At 40.7% G+C, this 13,424-nt stretch overlaps 1 protein-coding gene across 1 annotated transcript in view; it reads right to left on the minus strand.

Annotated features, from left to right (window-relative positions):
- Positions 1-13,424, minus strand: part of DLEC1 (deleted in lung and esophageal cancer 1) — an 82,977-nt gene that overhangs the window by 37,420 nt on the left and 32,133 nt on the right. Inside the window, exons 2-11 of the mRNA XM_018553479.1 lie at positions 12,969-13,084; positions 11,610-11,750; positions 11,184-11,340; positions 9,647-9,757; positions 8,429-8,592; positions 5,357-5,574; positions 4,325-4,409; positions 4,025-4,112; positions 1,983-2,156; positions 991-1,127 (exon numbers count right to left, since the gene is read on the minus strand). Of these exons, the coding sequence (XP_018408981.1) occupies positions 991-1,127; positions 1,983-2,156; positions 4,025-4,112; positions 4,325-4,409; positions 5,357-5,574; positions 8,429-8,592; positions 9,647-9,757; positions 11,184-11,340; positions 11,610-11,750; positions 12,969-13,084 (1,391 nt within the window). The remainder of the gene's footprint in view (positions 1-990; positions 1,128-1,982; positions 2,157-4,024; positions 4,113-4,324; positions 4,410-5,356; positions 5,575-8,428; positions 8,593-9,646; positions 9,758-11,183; positions 11,341-11,609; positions 11,751-12,968; positions 13,085-13,424) is intronic.

Here is a 13,424-nt window from a genome sequence, read left to right on the forward strand (position 1 = left end):
CGATCTTCCTGTCCAAGATGGGCAGATCGTACGTTTTTTTAAGTACTTTACAACCCTCGCAAGACAAAAGTCTTGCGAGGGTTGTAAAGTGTATGGGCACCATAAGAGTCTTGGGCAGGATGAAATCTCCAGTCCTGGGCCGAGGTGCAGCCAATTGCCAGGCCAGACCATCCAGGTGGCTGATAACAGCCCTATTAGGAAATTGGACAGAGAGAAGGAGGCAGTCAGTGGTGCAGGAGTTGGTGTGGTGTGGTGTGGGCTGCAGGCACATGAGGGCTCCGGCTGGGTAGAGGGACAGGTTGTGTCCGGAAGCCAGAGTGGTTGAGTGTGTGTGTGTGTGTGCGCTGGAGGCACATGAGGAACAGACTGGGGGGCGGGAAGGCTTGGAGAGGCAGAGAGAGCCAGGCACCCTGGTGTGTGGGTGTGAAATCAAAGGCTGCTAAAAGATGCTCAAAGGCACAGAATATCCTTGAAGAGATTCTGTTGAGGAAAACAGTAAGGTCCTGGGACACTGAACAGGATAGCCTGTGAATGTTGAGCTGATATGTATGCTGAAGAAAGCTATTTTTGTGGGATTTCCTTTTTCTGCCTTTGGAATTAATAGAAGACTATCCTTTTTTCTGTGAAAACGGCTTCATGACTGGTCCTTAAGCGCTCACCATATGTGCTTGATTCTCCCCAATATCACAATTGCCAGACAGTTTTCATGTTCCACTGTCACACTGTCACCAGAACCAAAACAGGCAAAAACTTTTTATTTTATATTTAAAGACAAAGAGGTGATCAGGAACCCTTTCTCTTTCACCTTCCTACGTGCATCTGTTTCAGTATGTAAAATGTATACAGAATAAGAACGTTTTTATTATAACCAGTTATACATTAATGTCAAGCTTCTAACCTATTTTTGAAAAACAGCAGCTGGAATAAGACTAGTTGCTATAGACAACATTCCAACTTTCATTTCAAAGTGAATACAGAAAGAGGTCTTACTCTAAAGTTTGCTGGAGGCCAGACACTTTTGGGCATAATGCAAAATCTTCCACGATTCAGCCCCTCATTCCTGCAGAGACATTCAAAGACCTTTACTCCTCCGACTAGGCATGGACCACAGTCCAGAATCCGAGGCACTGTTTAGACAATCAACAGCAACCAGTCAATATCACCTAAAATGCAACTCAAGCCAAAATGTTTGTTTTTGTGCTTTGGATGGAGTGGGGCAGAGCTAAAACCTCTCTGTCAGGTTTTTATTACTATCTGTGTCTCTGTTGGGAAAATGACCCTTACATCCCATCCCTCTGACTACACAAATAATGGGAATCAATACAACTGGGACACTGACAGAATCTCTGCACAATGGACATATTCCACCCACTTCCAGTTCTGATCACCACACAGGACCTGAGTAGAAATAGACTAAATGACCAAAAGTTTGTAGACACCTGACCATCATACCTATATGAGCCTCTTGGGGGCTTCAATACCATGGGCACTAATATGGAGGTGCCCCCTTCCCTTGGAGGCTATAAGAGTCTCCAATATTCTGGGGCGGCTTTTTACAAGATTTTGGAGTGTGTCAGTGGGAATTTGTGCCTATTTAGCAAAAACCGCATTAATCCTGAACTGTTGCCAAAACATTGCTAGCAGATAATTGTTTCTGTACTCTATGCTGTAGCATTACTAGTATCTTTCACTGGAAACATCTGAACTCAATAAGTTGTAGGGATGTCCTAATACGTTTGGTGTATATGGTGTATCAATAGCAAGGAGAGCCATAAGAAGATGGCAACACAGAGGAAGAAAACTTACCTTTTAAAAGTAAAATAGGTCCTACAAAAAAACTGTATATAAAAGAAAAACTACAAACAAAGCAAGCTTCTGTGTCTATAAACAAATAGAATGATCTCTGCACGGCTCTTTGTTCTGATAATAATTTTTATAAAACAGTGAGAATTACAGAGCACACATATAATTCCATTCCTTACATGTTAGTACTGGAGGTGGCCGCCTTGCTTCAATAGGGACTAAAACTGGATATGGTGCTTGTGACTCCACCAATATGAAATCCTCAAAGTCAGCCAGAGAATCAGGAACAAACCGCACTGTGTAATGACAACTCATACCCGGTGCTACAATTCCGCCCTCTCCAGGAAACTTCCCTAGAAGCACAAATATAAGATATAGAATTGAGTATATAGAATGGCATGTTTACTTCTATTTAAGAAGCACACCCACATTTTTATATAAATATCCTGTGCACAAAATTAGCTGCCTGGGCAAGATTAAGCTCATTAAAAAGCTGAACCCCACTTTTCTTTATGTCCTGAAACATGCCCCTGTTTGGATCACTAAGCGGCACTTTACCCAACTAAATACTCTTGTCTCGTCTTTCCTGTGGGGAAGTGTGCCTCCCGGACTTAAATTAAAGATAATGCAATGGCCACTGGCCCTTCCTGATTTCTACAATGATTTCCTTGTAGGACAGTTAGTCCATGCCCATAACTATGTCTATTGACCAGCTTAATGCTGTGGTGGTGTTGGAGGTGGCCTCTTTAGGATCTTATGAATCTCCTCAGAATGCGCTTCATAAGGGCCCAAAAACCCCATATGGCCTTACGATCTCAATGAAAGCTATGCTCAAGGCTTGGTCAGTGGTGACTGCACAGCTGTCGGGGTCTCGGTTGGTCTGGTTGCCTCACACTCCTTTGTGGAGGAATTCTATGCTTCCTCGTTTCGTTTCTCTCCTGGATCCATCTATTTGGCCTCAAAGGGGATAAAGTGTCTGGGCCTTATTCTGCAGGTTAGCGCTCTGGCTTCATTTGATGTCCTTAAGGCTAAATATAATTTGTCTAACACCTATTTTTTCAGGTTTTTCAACGACAGCACATCTTCGCGGTGCAGTTTGGCTCTGAAGGCGTGGAGCTACACTCTACAGTAGTGGAAGTATTGCTGCGTGATGCATCCTTAAAAAAACCCTCTCAACTGTATACCAATTACTTCAATCCACTCATTCGCCCAACCAACTTGCCAATATGGGTCACTGGCTAGAGGTTGTTTCAGACCCACATAGGGATGATTGGGTGGACTTTTGAGACTATCCTCTCCCCTGTCTGATATCGGTCCAGTAACGCTGTATCCAATTTAAGTTCCTGCACAGAGATTATTTGACTCCGGAAAGGCTTTTCTCGGCACTTCTGTGCAGTGCTGTCATTGTCGGGTAGTAGGGTAGACTCAGCAGAATTTTTTTCACGTGTTTTGGACCTGTCATTAAATCAGGGAGTACTGGTACCCATTAGTTCCAGTAGGCCCTAACATTTCTTACTATCCAACTCACACCCCAATTCTGTTTGCTGGAGCTCATGAAAGAACTGACGCCCTGCAGTGGCCACCCACACTTTGTTGAGTATTTTTCTTTTTTATACATAGAAAGCTATCCTCCATTGGAAGAGCCCGAATGCACCTACTGTGGACAGATGGAAGGGACTTGTTAACTCTTTGTTACGCTTTTACAAAGCTATGTCTACTAGCAGAGGTTGTCCTCTGATGTTTGACAAAGTATTGGCACTATGGCTCAATAACATGGACATATTACCTGCCCTTTGATATGTTGTGATGTATTTCTATCCCTGTAATGCTCTGATTACCATTATTTTGTTGTGGGGTTTCTCTCCCTGTGCATGGTTGAGCACTTTTATTTTTCTTTCTTTTTTATCTGAACTGTGTATGGTATGTATTTTCTGTGGAGCAGTAACAATGGTCTTTTTGTTTGTAGTTTTTTATGGTGTAGTTTCTATTTGTTATGTATTTATTTCATGTAAAAAGTGAATGAACATAATAATAAAAAAAAAGAAGTGGTGTGAACTACTACTAACATTTATAACAGATAACATTGTAAAATATTATTCCAAGGTGTTATCATCTACTGTAGATCCACAGAGCATGCAAAGTGGTTTTTTTTTGGTTAAAGCTAAACAAGCTTGAACTGTCAGAAAATTGGGATATGCATTAATGTTCATTTTTTTCTTACCAAGCCCAACAGAGAAATATGCAGTAGAAGGAGGGATGATCCGCACGTGACGGCTTGATGCTGTCATGTTCCTCAACTCCACCGTCATCTTTATGTATTTAAACAGAGACGTAATCATTTACTTGTTATAGAGAACCTATATGTCTTTTAGATGAACTGTATATGTGAAAAAATCAACCAAATGCAATAATAATTTAAAACCCTTGCTTGCTAAATATAAACTATATTTTCTCTTTAAATATTGTAAAATTTATTTTTTTGTCAACTTTTCAAAACCCCAATGACTTTGTGCAAACTCACCTCATATATCTGTCCAATCTCATATTCTGGGAAGAAGATAACAGGTGGGTTAGCTAGAAATACTGGTATTGGCTCATTTGGATCGCTACAAATAGAACAAAAAAGTTTGCATTAGCATATTCATTTAATACAAAATCTCCCCAGCACACTAGTCAGCACAAAAATAACTAATTAAAACACTTTCAGCAATTGGGTTAAAAAAAACAGGTCTCTGTTTCATACTTGTGCAAAACATGTGAAGCCACACTGCCTCGTCAAGGTACCGCTAATAAGTGTGGTCCCTAACTCTAAACCATCTGAGCTTCCAACTATGGGACATACTGTAGATGGCAATAAATAAAGTGAATACAGCCTTTCCTTAAAGGAAAAAAAACACACCAGAAACCTAGATTTGCTCAAAGAAGCTGAAGACTCCAAGTATGTGTCTCTACCAATAGCAACAGAACACAAAATGTCAGCCGCTCAAATCAATTTATACTCTAAATTCACTGACATGACATTCAAAACTGTTTTTACTGAGTATTTCCCTAAAAACTAGCTAACTAGGGATCAAGTTGGACAAATAAAGACACCAATTTTTTCATTCCCATTTTTCTTCATTATTAGAGCAAAACTATGACCCAAATTGTGCAACTGCGGTAAGCATGTAATCTGCTGTATATGCAGAGCTACAACTGGTATTTGTTTTAGGTACAATCAAGAAATATCAGAGAAATAGGATGTGGCTGACCGTTACTTAGATTATAGAAAGTCTCTTGACTCCTCCCAGTAGCCCCTGCCCTTCACAAGGTCAGCTGCAATATGGCAGCTGCAAAAAGTGCTTTACCTCCTTTTACGCTGCTACCCTAGACACTAGCTAATACATGCCCCATGTAATGGCTATAATCAGCCATTGAGTGGGTACAGCTACAGAAACAACCCAATGATATTCATTTCTAAATATGTCAATGGTTTCTATTTCTAGGAACATACCAAGCTCTCACCTACTTCTTCAATGAACCTGTATTTCATAACACTGAAATAATATCTTACTGTTCTTCAATTACTCTTTTTCTTCCAGATATCAATGTTTCTCCTTTCTTTGTAGGTAGAATAAGAGACCTTCCTCCGTGCAGGCTGTTTGGTGGTAAAAAGCGTGGGTTTTTTAGGAAATTGTGCCGCTTCTCTAGTTTTGCCAACTGAGTACGTTGAGCCTCTCTGTCTTCAGCACTCAGCTCCGTCTTCTGTAAACTCTTTTTTGGTGTAGATTTCTAAAATAATTAAATATATATGTACCAACACTGAGAATAATATTAGAGCCTAACAATGACATGAAAATATATCTTACAGAAGAGAGCTGGATTTGTGAAACTCATTCATTATTCTATTGTGTACTTCCTATGATGACATCTAGAACCCATCTTGAGCATTGGGTCAGATAAATCTGTCTAGAAAGTTTTCTGTGCTACCTGAGTAACAGATTCAAACTCTTGTTTTCCTATTGTTGAACTGAAGTATCCTATTGTTGCTGTTTGCCTTCAGTTTTTTTCTCTGATTTTATTTAAGAATTCCACTCTGAGCTGTTTACTGTATGTGAGCCATTATAGATTAGAGTGTTTGATCTCTTAGAACCACCTTAAGGGCCAGTTCACACCATACGCAGTTGTGATGCAGTCCGTTTATTTGACTGCTGCATTCAAAATACATCTCAATGCTTTCCTATGGGCTATCTTGTGCTTAATTCACACTGCAATGGTGTGAATAAAGCACGAGAAAGCCCATAGGAAAGCATTGTGATGTATTTTGACTGCAGCAGTCAAATAAACGGACTGCATCACAACTGCATATGGTGTGAACTGGCCCTTAAGAGTGTCTTCCAATGTAACATTAAAAAGGCACAATCAGTAAGTAACATTTCAGTTAACATTTATTGATTTAAATAAATATAAAAAGCACTGACAACCACTTTTAAGTTAAAAATAATCTGAAGTCTCTGGTTTTATTTTACTGTATCTCTCAACTGCAAGGATCACATTGTCATTAAAATCTATTTACTGGGACTGACATGACTTCATTGCTGTTTGATGTGTGTTGGCAATCCCTGGACATCAGGCTTTGATGAATGAAGGTTGTATCTCTCTTTTTACTGATCCTTGCAGCTAAAACATACAGTCATGGCCAAAAATATTGGCACCCCTGCATTTCTGTCAGATAATGCACCACTTTGCGCAGAAAATTGTAGCAATTACAAATGTTTGGGCATTCTCATGTTGATTTATTTTGTTTGTATTGGTATGACACAAAATTAACAGCTTTTTGAATAAACAAAATGACAGCTTTTTGGTAAAGTCCATCATTCTACTGCTTTCAGAAAAAGAAACGAGGCCTTTAAAGTAAAAAAAAAACAAACCCTACCGTCAAACATGGTGGAGGTTCACTGATGTTTTGGGGTTGATTTGCTGCTTCAGGCACTGGAGGTCTTGGCTGTGTGCATGGCATTATAAAATCTGAAGACTACCAAAGAATTCTGTGGTGCAATGTAGGCACAGTATCAGAAAGTTGGGTCTCCGTCAGAGGTCATGGGTCTTACAGCAGGACAATGACCGAAAGCACACGTCACAAAGCACCCAGAAATGGTTTCAGACAAAGTGCTGGAGAGTACTAGACTGGCCAGCAATGAGTCCAGATCTGAATCCCATGGAGCATCTGTATGGAGATCTCAAAACAGCAGTTGGGAAAAGGAACCCTTCCAATCTGAAAGATCTGGAGCAGTTGGCGAAAGAAGCGTGCTCCAAAATTCCCGTAGAGAGGTGTAAGAAACTCATTGATGGTTACAGGAAGCCATTAATTTCAGTTTTTTTTTCCAAGGGCTGTGCTACCAAATATTAATTGAGGGTTCCAATAATTTTGTCCAGTCCATTTTTGGAATTTTGCGTGGAATGTGTCAGGTTTGTCTTTTTTGTTCTCAACTTGTTTGTGTCATACCAATACAAACAAAATAAATAAACATGAGAATGCCGAAACATTTGTAATTGCAATTGTCTGCGCAAAGTCGTGTATTATCTGACAGAAATGCAGGGGTGCCAATATTTCTGGCCATGGCTGTATTGTTGTAGGCATGGATTACAATTGTGAGGGTATACAAAGGAATCTTTATTACCAATTTGTGTTGAACTATTTAGAGTGGGATGGTCATACTTAACAAAATTATACAGGATGATACGCCAACATCTTTGAACGAAAGGAATCTACCATTCTATCTTCAATATTTAAAGCTTCAGGGAAAATGATTATTAACCCTTGAAGTGGGGCTACCCCCACACTGCATGGGTTACCTGCTTGTTTTGGTCTATGGCTGAAAATAACAAAGTTATACTCACCCGATCCTTGGAGATGGCCAGCAGTGACAGCGCTCCCTCCTGCCTCTCTCTTCCTATGCTGCAGCGATGGAATGTCCCTCAGTGTCCTCACGTTGTATACACTGTGTATAGAATGTAATGATTTACAGGACGTTAGACTGCTGCAGCAGAGGGAGAGAGGGGCTCCAGGGACCGATCTAAGTTCCAGTCGGTTTAGAGGATCAGGCAAGTATAATATTATTTTCCTACCTAGACACAAATGAGCAGTTAACCCTTGCAGTGCTGGGTTGCCCCACTGCAAGGGATAATAATTTTCTCTGGAGTTCTTCTTTAATTGTGTTATAGGCAGTGCAAATCATTTTTTGATTGGTTTATGTGCTGTATATAATTTTGTTCAACATGACTAATATTTTCTAGCACTTAGCAGTGTATTGTTGACAACTAGCCTTTATATTAGGCAAAAAAACAGTTTATTTGCCTGACAGTAGGGCCATGCTGTTTCTGTACATTGTTTTCAGATAGGGGATTATATGCAGGATGTAATTATTCTTCTTTAGAGGCTTATTTTTAAGCTTGCTTTTATTGAAGTTGCTTGTGCTGAACACAGAAGGTTTTTAACAAAATCATTTATGTTTCTCTTCTATTTGAGCATCTGTGTTTGATTATTTTAGTGAGGATCTATTGTTATATATTTAACCTTTAAAAATGTAAATGTGAACAGAGTGATAGGTACCTTGGCTGACTTGATTTGATTTTGTTCTTCAACATCGCAGGTAGATAACAATGTCAAGTTAGAGGAAGAGGCTTTTAAAATATCCCTTACTGCTATATCAGAAGCTGCTGGGTCACAGTAACCATCATCCACAGGGCTTCTGGAAATGTGTTGATGGAAACTGAATGTCTCTTTGTAAAATGAGGGATCTGAGAAGCCTGAAATATAAAACATTAAATTAACATTAATACTGATCATAAGCACTTATAGTGATGGGGTAATATTTTTAAATGTGCTTAAAGCATACCTGTCAGAATGCAAAAAATCCAAACTCAACCTCAACCTTCCTTATCCTAGGCTCCCTCCAATGTCTATACTCTCTCTCTAGATTTCTGCCACCTCTCCCTGAAAATCCTGGTAAGGAAAAGCATGTGATATGTCACCTTCCCATGCAGTGCTTGAGGCCTGAGTCTTCCCAAACCAAAGCACTTCCACATGGGACTGGGGGCGACCAGCAGTTGCTGGCAATCACACTGAATGACATATTGTATCATATTTGTAAGCATGGCTGCAATTTAAAGCAGTGGTAATTGTAAGTATAGGTACTGTTGTAGCTTAGTGATTAGACTGTATAATAAATGAGTAACTTAGTAGTGGGGTATTACGCAAAACACTGCAAGTGGCAATTAAACAGTAGACTAGATAACGGATATGGGGACGGTTCCTGTTTAGGAAAGCCCGAATAGCAGCATCCCTTAGAAAAAACATATCAGTCAATTTTAACTTTTAAACATCAATCAATCAATCAATCTTCGAGGAGTCTGTTATTACATGATTAGCTAGAAGAGTCTTTTTTGTGCCCCCAAGATGCTGGTTTCACTGTTCTATGCAGGGCTTTATGGCATTGTTATTGGACTGAGGGTGGTGGGTTGGGTTTAACATGGAGTGGGGGCTAGTCCCAAAGGTGAAAAATCAAGCCTATAGTAAAAGAACAAGTGAAACAAGTACACATTTTGCTGGCTTATAATGGATATACCAGGCACCTTCTGGTTCCTCCTCTGTGCAAACCTTTGAAAAAAATTTAAGTGGCTGACTGGTTGCAATAAAAAAAAATCACACATACAAAAGGTTCCTGAGCAAATCACCAAAAAGTAGCCAAATTGTGTTCATCAGGTGACACCAATACTGCTCCGACCTATGAAGCCTATAGCAGATACACAGGCTTCTATGGCTGCCGTGACACCCCTGCAATACACCTAATGCAGTACATACCTCTAGGAGCCTTGCTACTGTGATGCACATCAGTGATGTAGTCTTCAGGAGAGATGAGCTTATGTTTTTTAAGCAGATCGTTATTAACACACCATCTGAAATATGACTGAACTGTAAAGCAAACAGATACTTCTATGTGTTAGTTCTAGAAATGCATGATAATTAGACATATTGTAAAATCAGTGTTATATATGGTTTAGGAAATACTTGTTCCAAAAAAAAGAAAATAATGCTTGAACATATTGGTAAGGGCTGAATATGACAGCAGTTCCTTGTATTGGTTCAAATGTAACTGATTTCCCGTGACCTCCATGCCAGAATTAAGTGAGGACCCGATCCAAGGACTGCGTGTGGCCTGCTCTGCACTGTGGAGATCTAAACAAATTACACAATGATGTCATTGAGTGTGCAGCAGAGGCCCTTGCATACTTTTTCTGAACTTTCAATTGGAATGCTGCCAATCAGTTTTTAAATTTACATTTTCTATGTTGTATGGAAAAAAATGAAAGATAAAAGCTGATTGGTTGGTATGGCAACCACACCAGTTGAGAACTTGTTTCAGATACTTTTTAATAAGTGCCCCCTTAGTATCATTGATATTATTGATCTTGCATGCGGGCTTCAATACTCAGATATTGCTGAATTTACTTATTTGAATGTGTTCCATATCTGACTGGATATACTGTATGTGTTCATATGCAGATTTGTAGGTGCTGCACTACTGTGCCAAGCAGTTACATAGTTACATTACATACTTGTTAGGGTTGAATAAAGACACAGGTCCATCAAGTTCAATCTTTGGGTTGTGTGTGTGTGTTACAAAAATTACCTGTACCCCTGTATGGCCTCATTCACACACAACGCAAGAAAAATTGTATATTGCGTACATACGCGTCTATGAGCGTATATACGAGCGTATATACGTGCACTATATGCAATCCCAGAATGCATCACTCGTAATGGAATTTTTAATGTGCTGTACGCATATGTGCGTGTAAACACGCGTATATGCGCGTAAATACGCAGCGATACGCTGCCCGGACGCATCTCTGTTCCATTCTGTTTTCGCGCATATATACGCTACGCAAATATACGGCTCTATACGCGGCTGTGTGTATGGAGCCATTTATTTGCATAGGTTGCATATGGTACAATACGCACGTACGCGCGTATACGCGCGCATACGTGCGGCAGTGTTAATGAGGCCTATATCTTGTTCGCTGAGAAAAGTATGTGAACAAGGCCTTACAGAAACACCCCACTAATCCTTATTACAAAGCAAAAGGAGCTTCTGAATGTGTCTGCAGGTGGCATACTATGGTGATCCACACCTGAAAAAGTTCTATCATCTAATGAGAAAGCTGTTAAGACCACAATGGAAAAAGTAAACCACGCTTGAGTAACTCATTAATCTTATTTTCCTTTTTGAAAAATCAAGTGATATCACCATGTGTGCTGATATACAGTAGTTTAATGTACCAATTTTGCCATGCAACATGTTGTGCAACTTGATGAATCTGGCCCAAGGTGTCAGTACCTGGAGGTAGCCCCAGGTTTTGGTGGGTGTCTTCTGCTTCATTCTTCATGCAGTTAAGTATTCGTTCCTCCTCTGCCATAGCCCGTGCTCGTGCCTGGATGATGTGATGCTCCACCATATCAGACTCTGCCAGTCTGTGATCATACTCTGCACGAATCTAAGCCATCAGCGACAACAAAATAACTATATGGTTATGCTGCAGAATCTGTGTGAGAAAAGGTCACAATGCATGTACCGGAACCCTTGCCTCAGTAAAATTTGTTCCATGAGCCAACCGCGAGGTAGTTTTCTGCTCAAAACATTTACATTATTTCGTTTTATTGAGTCATAAATGGCCACCTAAACATCTCATTTATACACACAACAAATAGGGATGTGTCTCAATGCACAATAAATATACAGTATGTGTATAAAATAAATATGTACCTGCTGCAGCTCCTCCACAAACTTCTGATGATGAGGGTTGTCTCCTCCCTTAGACCGGATCAGATTAGCTCCTGTATCTTTACCAATGATTTCTCCAGTGTATACATTTTTGAAAAGGCTTGTCAATAAATGGGAAATATCCTAAAAGTGATAAATAGACATTTAATCATCTGAATAGTGGAGGCTCACCCTAGAAAACATCAATGAACTTTAAACAGCCATATAACACATATTCTTTGATGAATGCATAGCCAGTGGCGTCACAAGGTGGGTGCGGCCTGCACCTTGGTGACACCATTGGAGGCGGGACGACCAAAATGACTGACAGCCATTTTGGTGTCACCCCCTCTAAAAAGTCGACTTCACTGCGGGGTGTCACCCGGTCTCCGCTCTAGGTGGCACCCGGCCTTGGGGCGCCCCTGTGCATAGCACCATGTCTGACTTTTGTCTGTGCATTGGTTGTTCAGCAATCAGCATTGGAGAACTGCAAGCTATTACCAGTGACACCATGCAACTCATGCGACCCTGTGGTCCATTTACGTCTTGTGATTGCAAAGCCTGACTGGAAAACTCTTCTTCAGTGCCCTGATGCTGTTAAATACGTCGATAGCACGAGGGGGGCTGAGCAGCTCCATAAGTTGCATGGTGTTCCTGGTAAATGGCTGGCAAGTTTCCATTGCTGATTGTTGGACAACCGAGGCATGCTATGCAGGGTGCTATGCATGTGTTAATGTACGTGTGATTTATGGCTGTTTAAAGTTCATTGAGGATTTCTAGGGTGAACTTCCACTTCAAATATTTTAGAAAATGCAAAAATACAAACTATTAACAAAGTAGTGTTTAGATGTGGTGGCTGTGTTAGCTTTCTTTTCTCATTCTTTTTTTTTCTTTATTCTCATCTGGTGACCCTGCCAACAACACACTTCCTGTCCTAGGGTGTACGGTATCACTAGAAGAGCAGTGTTGTCACCAAATGTACAGGATGTATGCTAGGACTACAGAATACCTCCCCCTTTCCTCATCTTCACAACAAAGGGGGGTGGGAGGGGGGTGTTCTGCAGCCCACAGAGAGAACTGGAAAAAATGCTAACTGTTAACAGTCAGCAGAGGCAGAGAGCACAGGAAGTTATCAGCTCACTGGATTCCTCACAGGATCAACAGGTATTTGGGAGGAAATATGAGAAGTTCAATGTTAGGGTTTACATACACCGTAAACACCAATGGCAGTGTATTAGGGGAAAGTGACCAGGAGGGTGATGTGTAGTCCACCTATTGGCTGCAGAATATGACAGACCTCTTCACTGGTCAGTAGTTAGGTTCTATATAGATAGGAGCTCCTTTACAATGTCCTTCTCTTACCTGTGTCTTTTCAGAGGATGGTCTTGGCCAGTACATGGCGGGGTCTGGAGACTGGGTGACAGTGTGGAGAATCTCTTCTGTAGACATTTTGTCTTTGTGGCCGGCACCTGTTAGTTCTATGGAACAATGTAAAATAACACATCCTACAGATCAGTTTAGTGAGAGGTAAAGCTGAGTCAGTAACTAGCCCTAAACAGAACCTACTTGTCCCTCATGACAATCTGCTTGTCATGATACAAAAAATTATTTCAAACAAAACCGTATTTAACCGTGCTAAGAAGCGTTTCTCATTGGTCAGCGCGGTCAGCTGACCACGCTGACCAACAAGTGCTCGCCATTTGTGAGCGAAATTCAAATCCATAGCGCAGGGATGCACTGGACGGTAGTAGGGAGGATAGATAGCACACCTGTTCCGGCGGAGGGGAAGGCCCGTTTGCCGAAAGGCAAGTGGGGGGG

The sequence above is a fragment of the Nanorana parkeri genome, unplaced genomic scaffold (genome assembly GCF_000935625.1).
Source record: "Nanorana parkeri isolate BGI_ZX_2015 unplaced genomic scaffold, ASM93562v1 scaffold121, whole genome shotgun sequence".
NCBI classification, from domain to species: Eukaryota; Metazoa; Chordata; class Amphibia; order Anura; family Dicroglossidae; genus Nanorana; species Nanorana parkeri.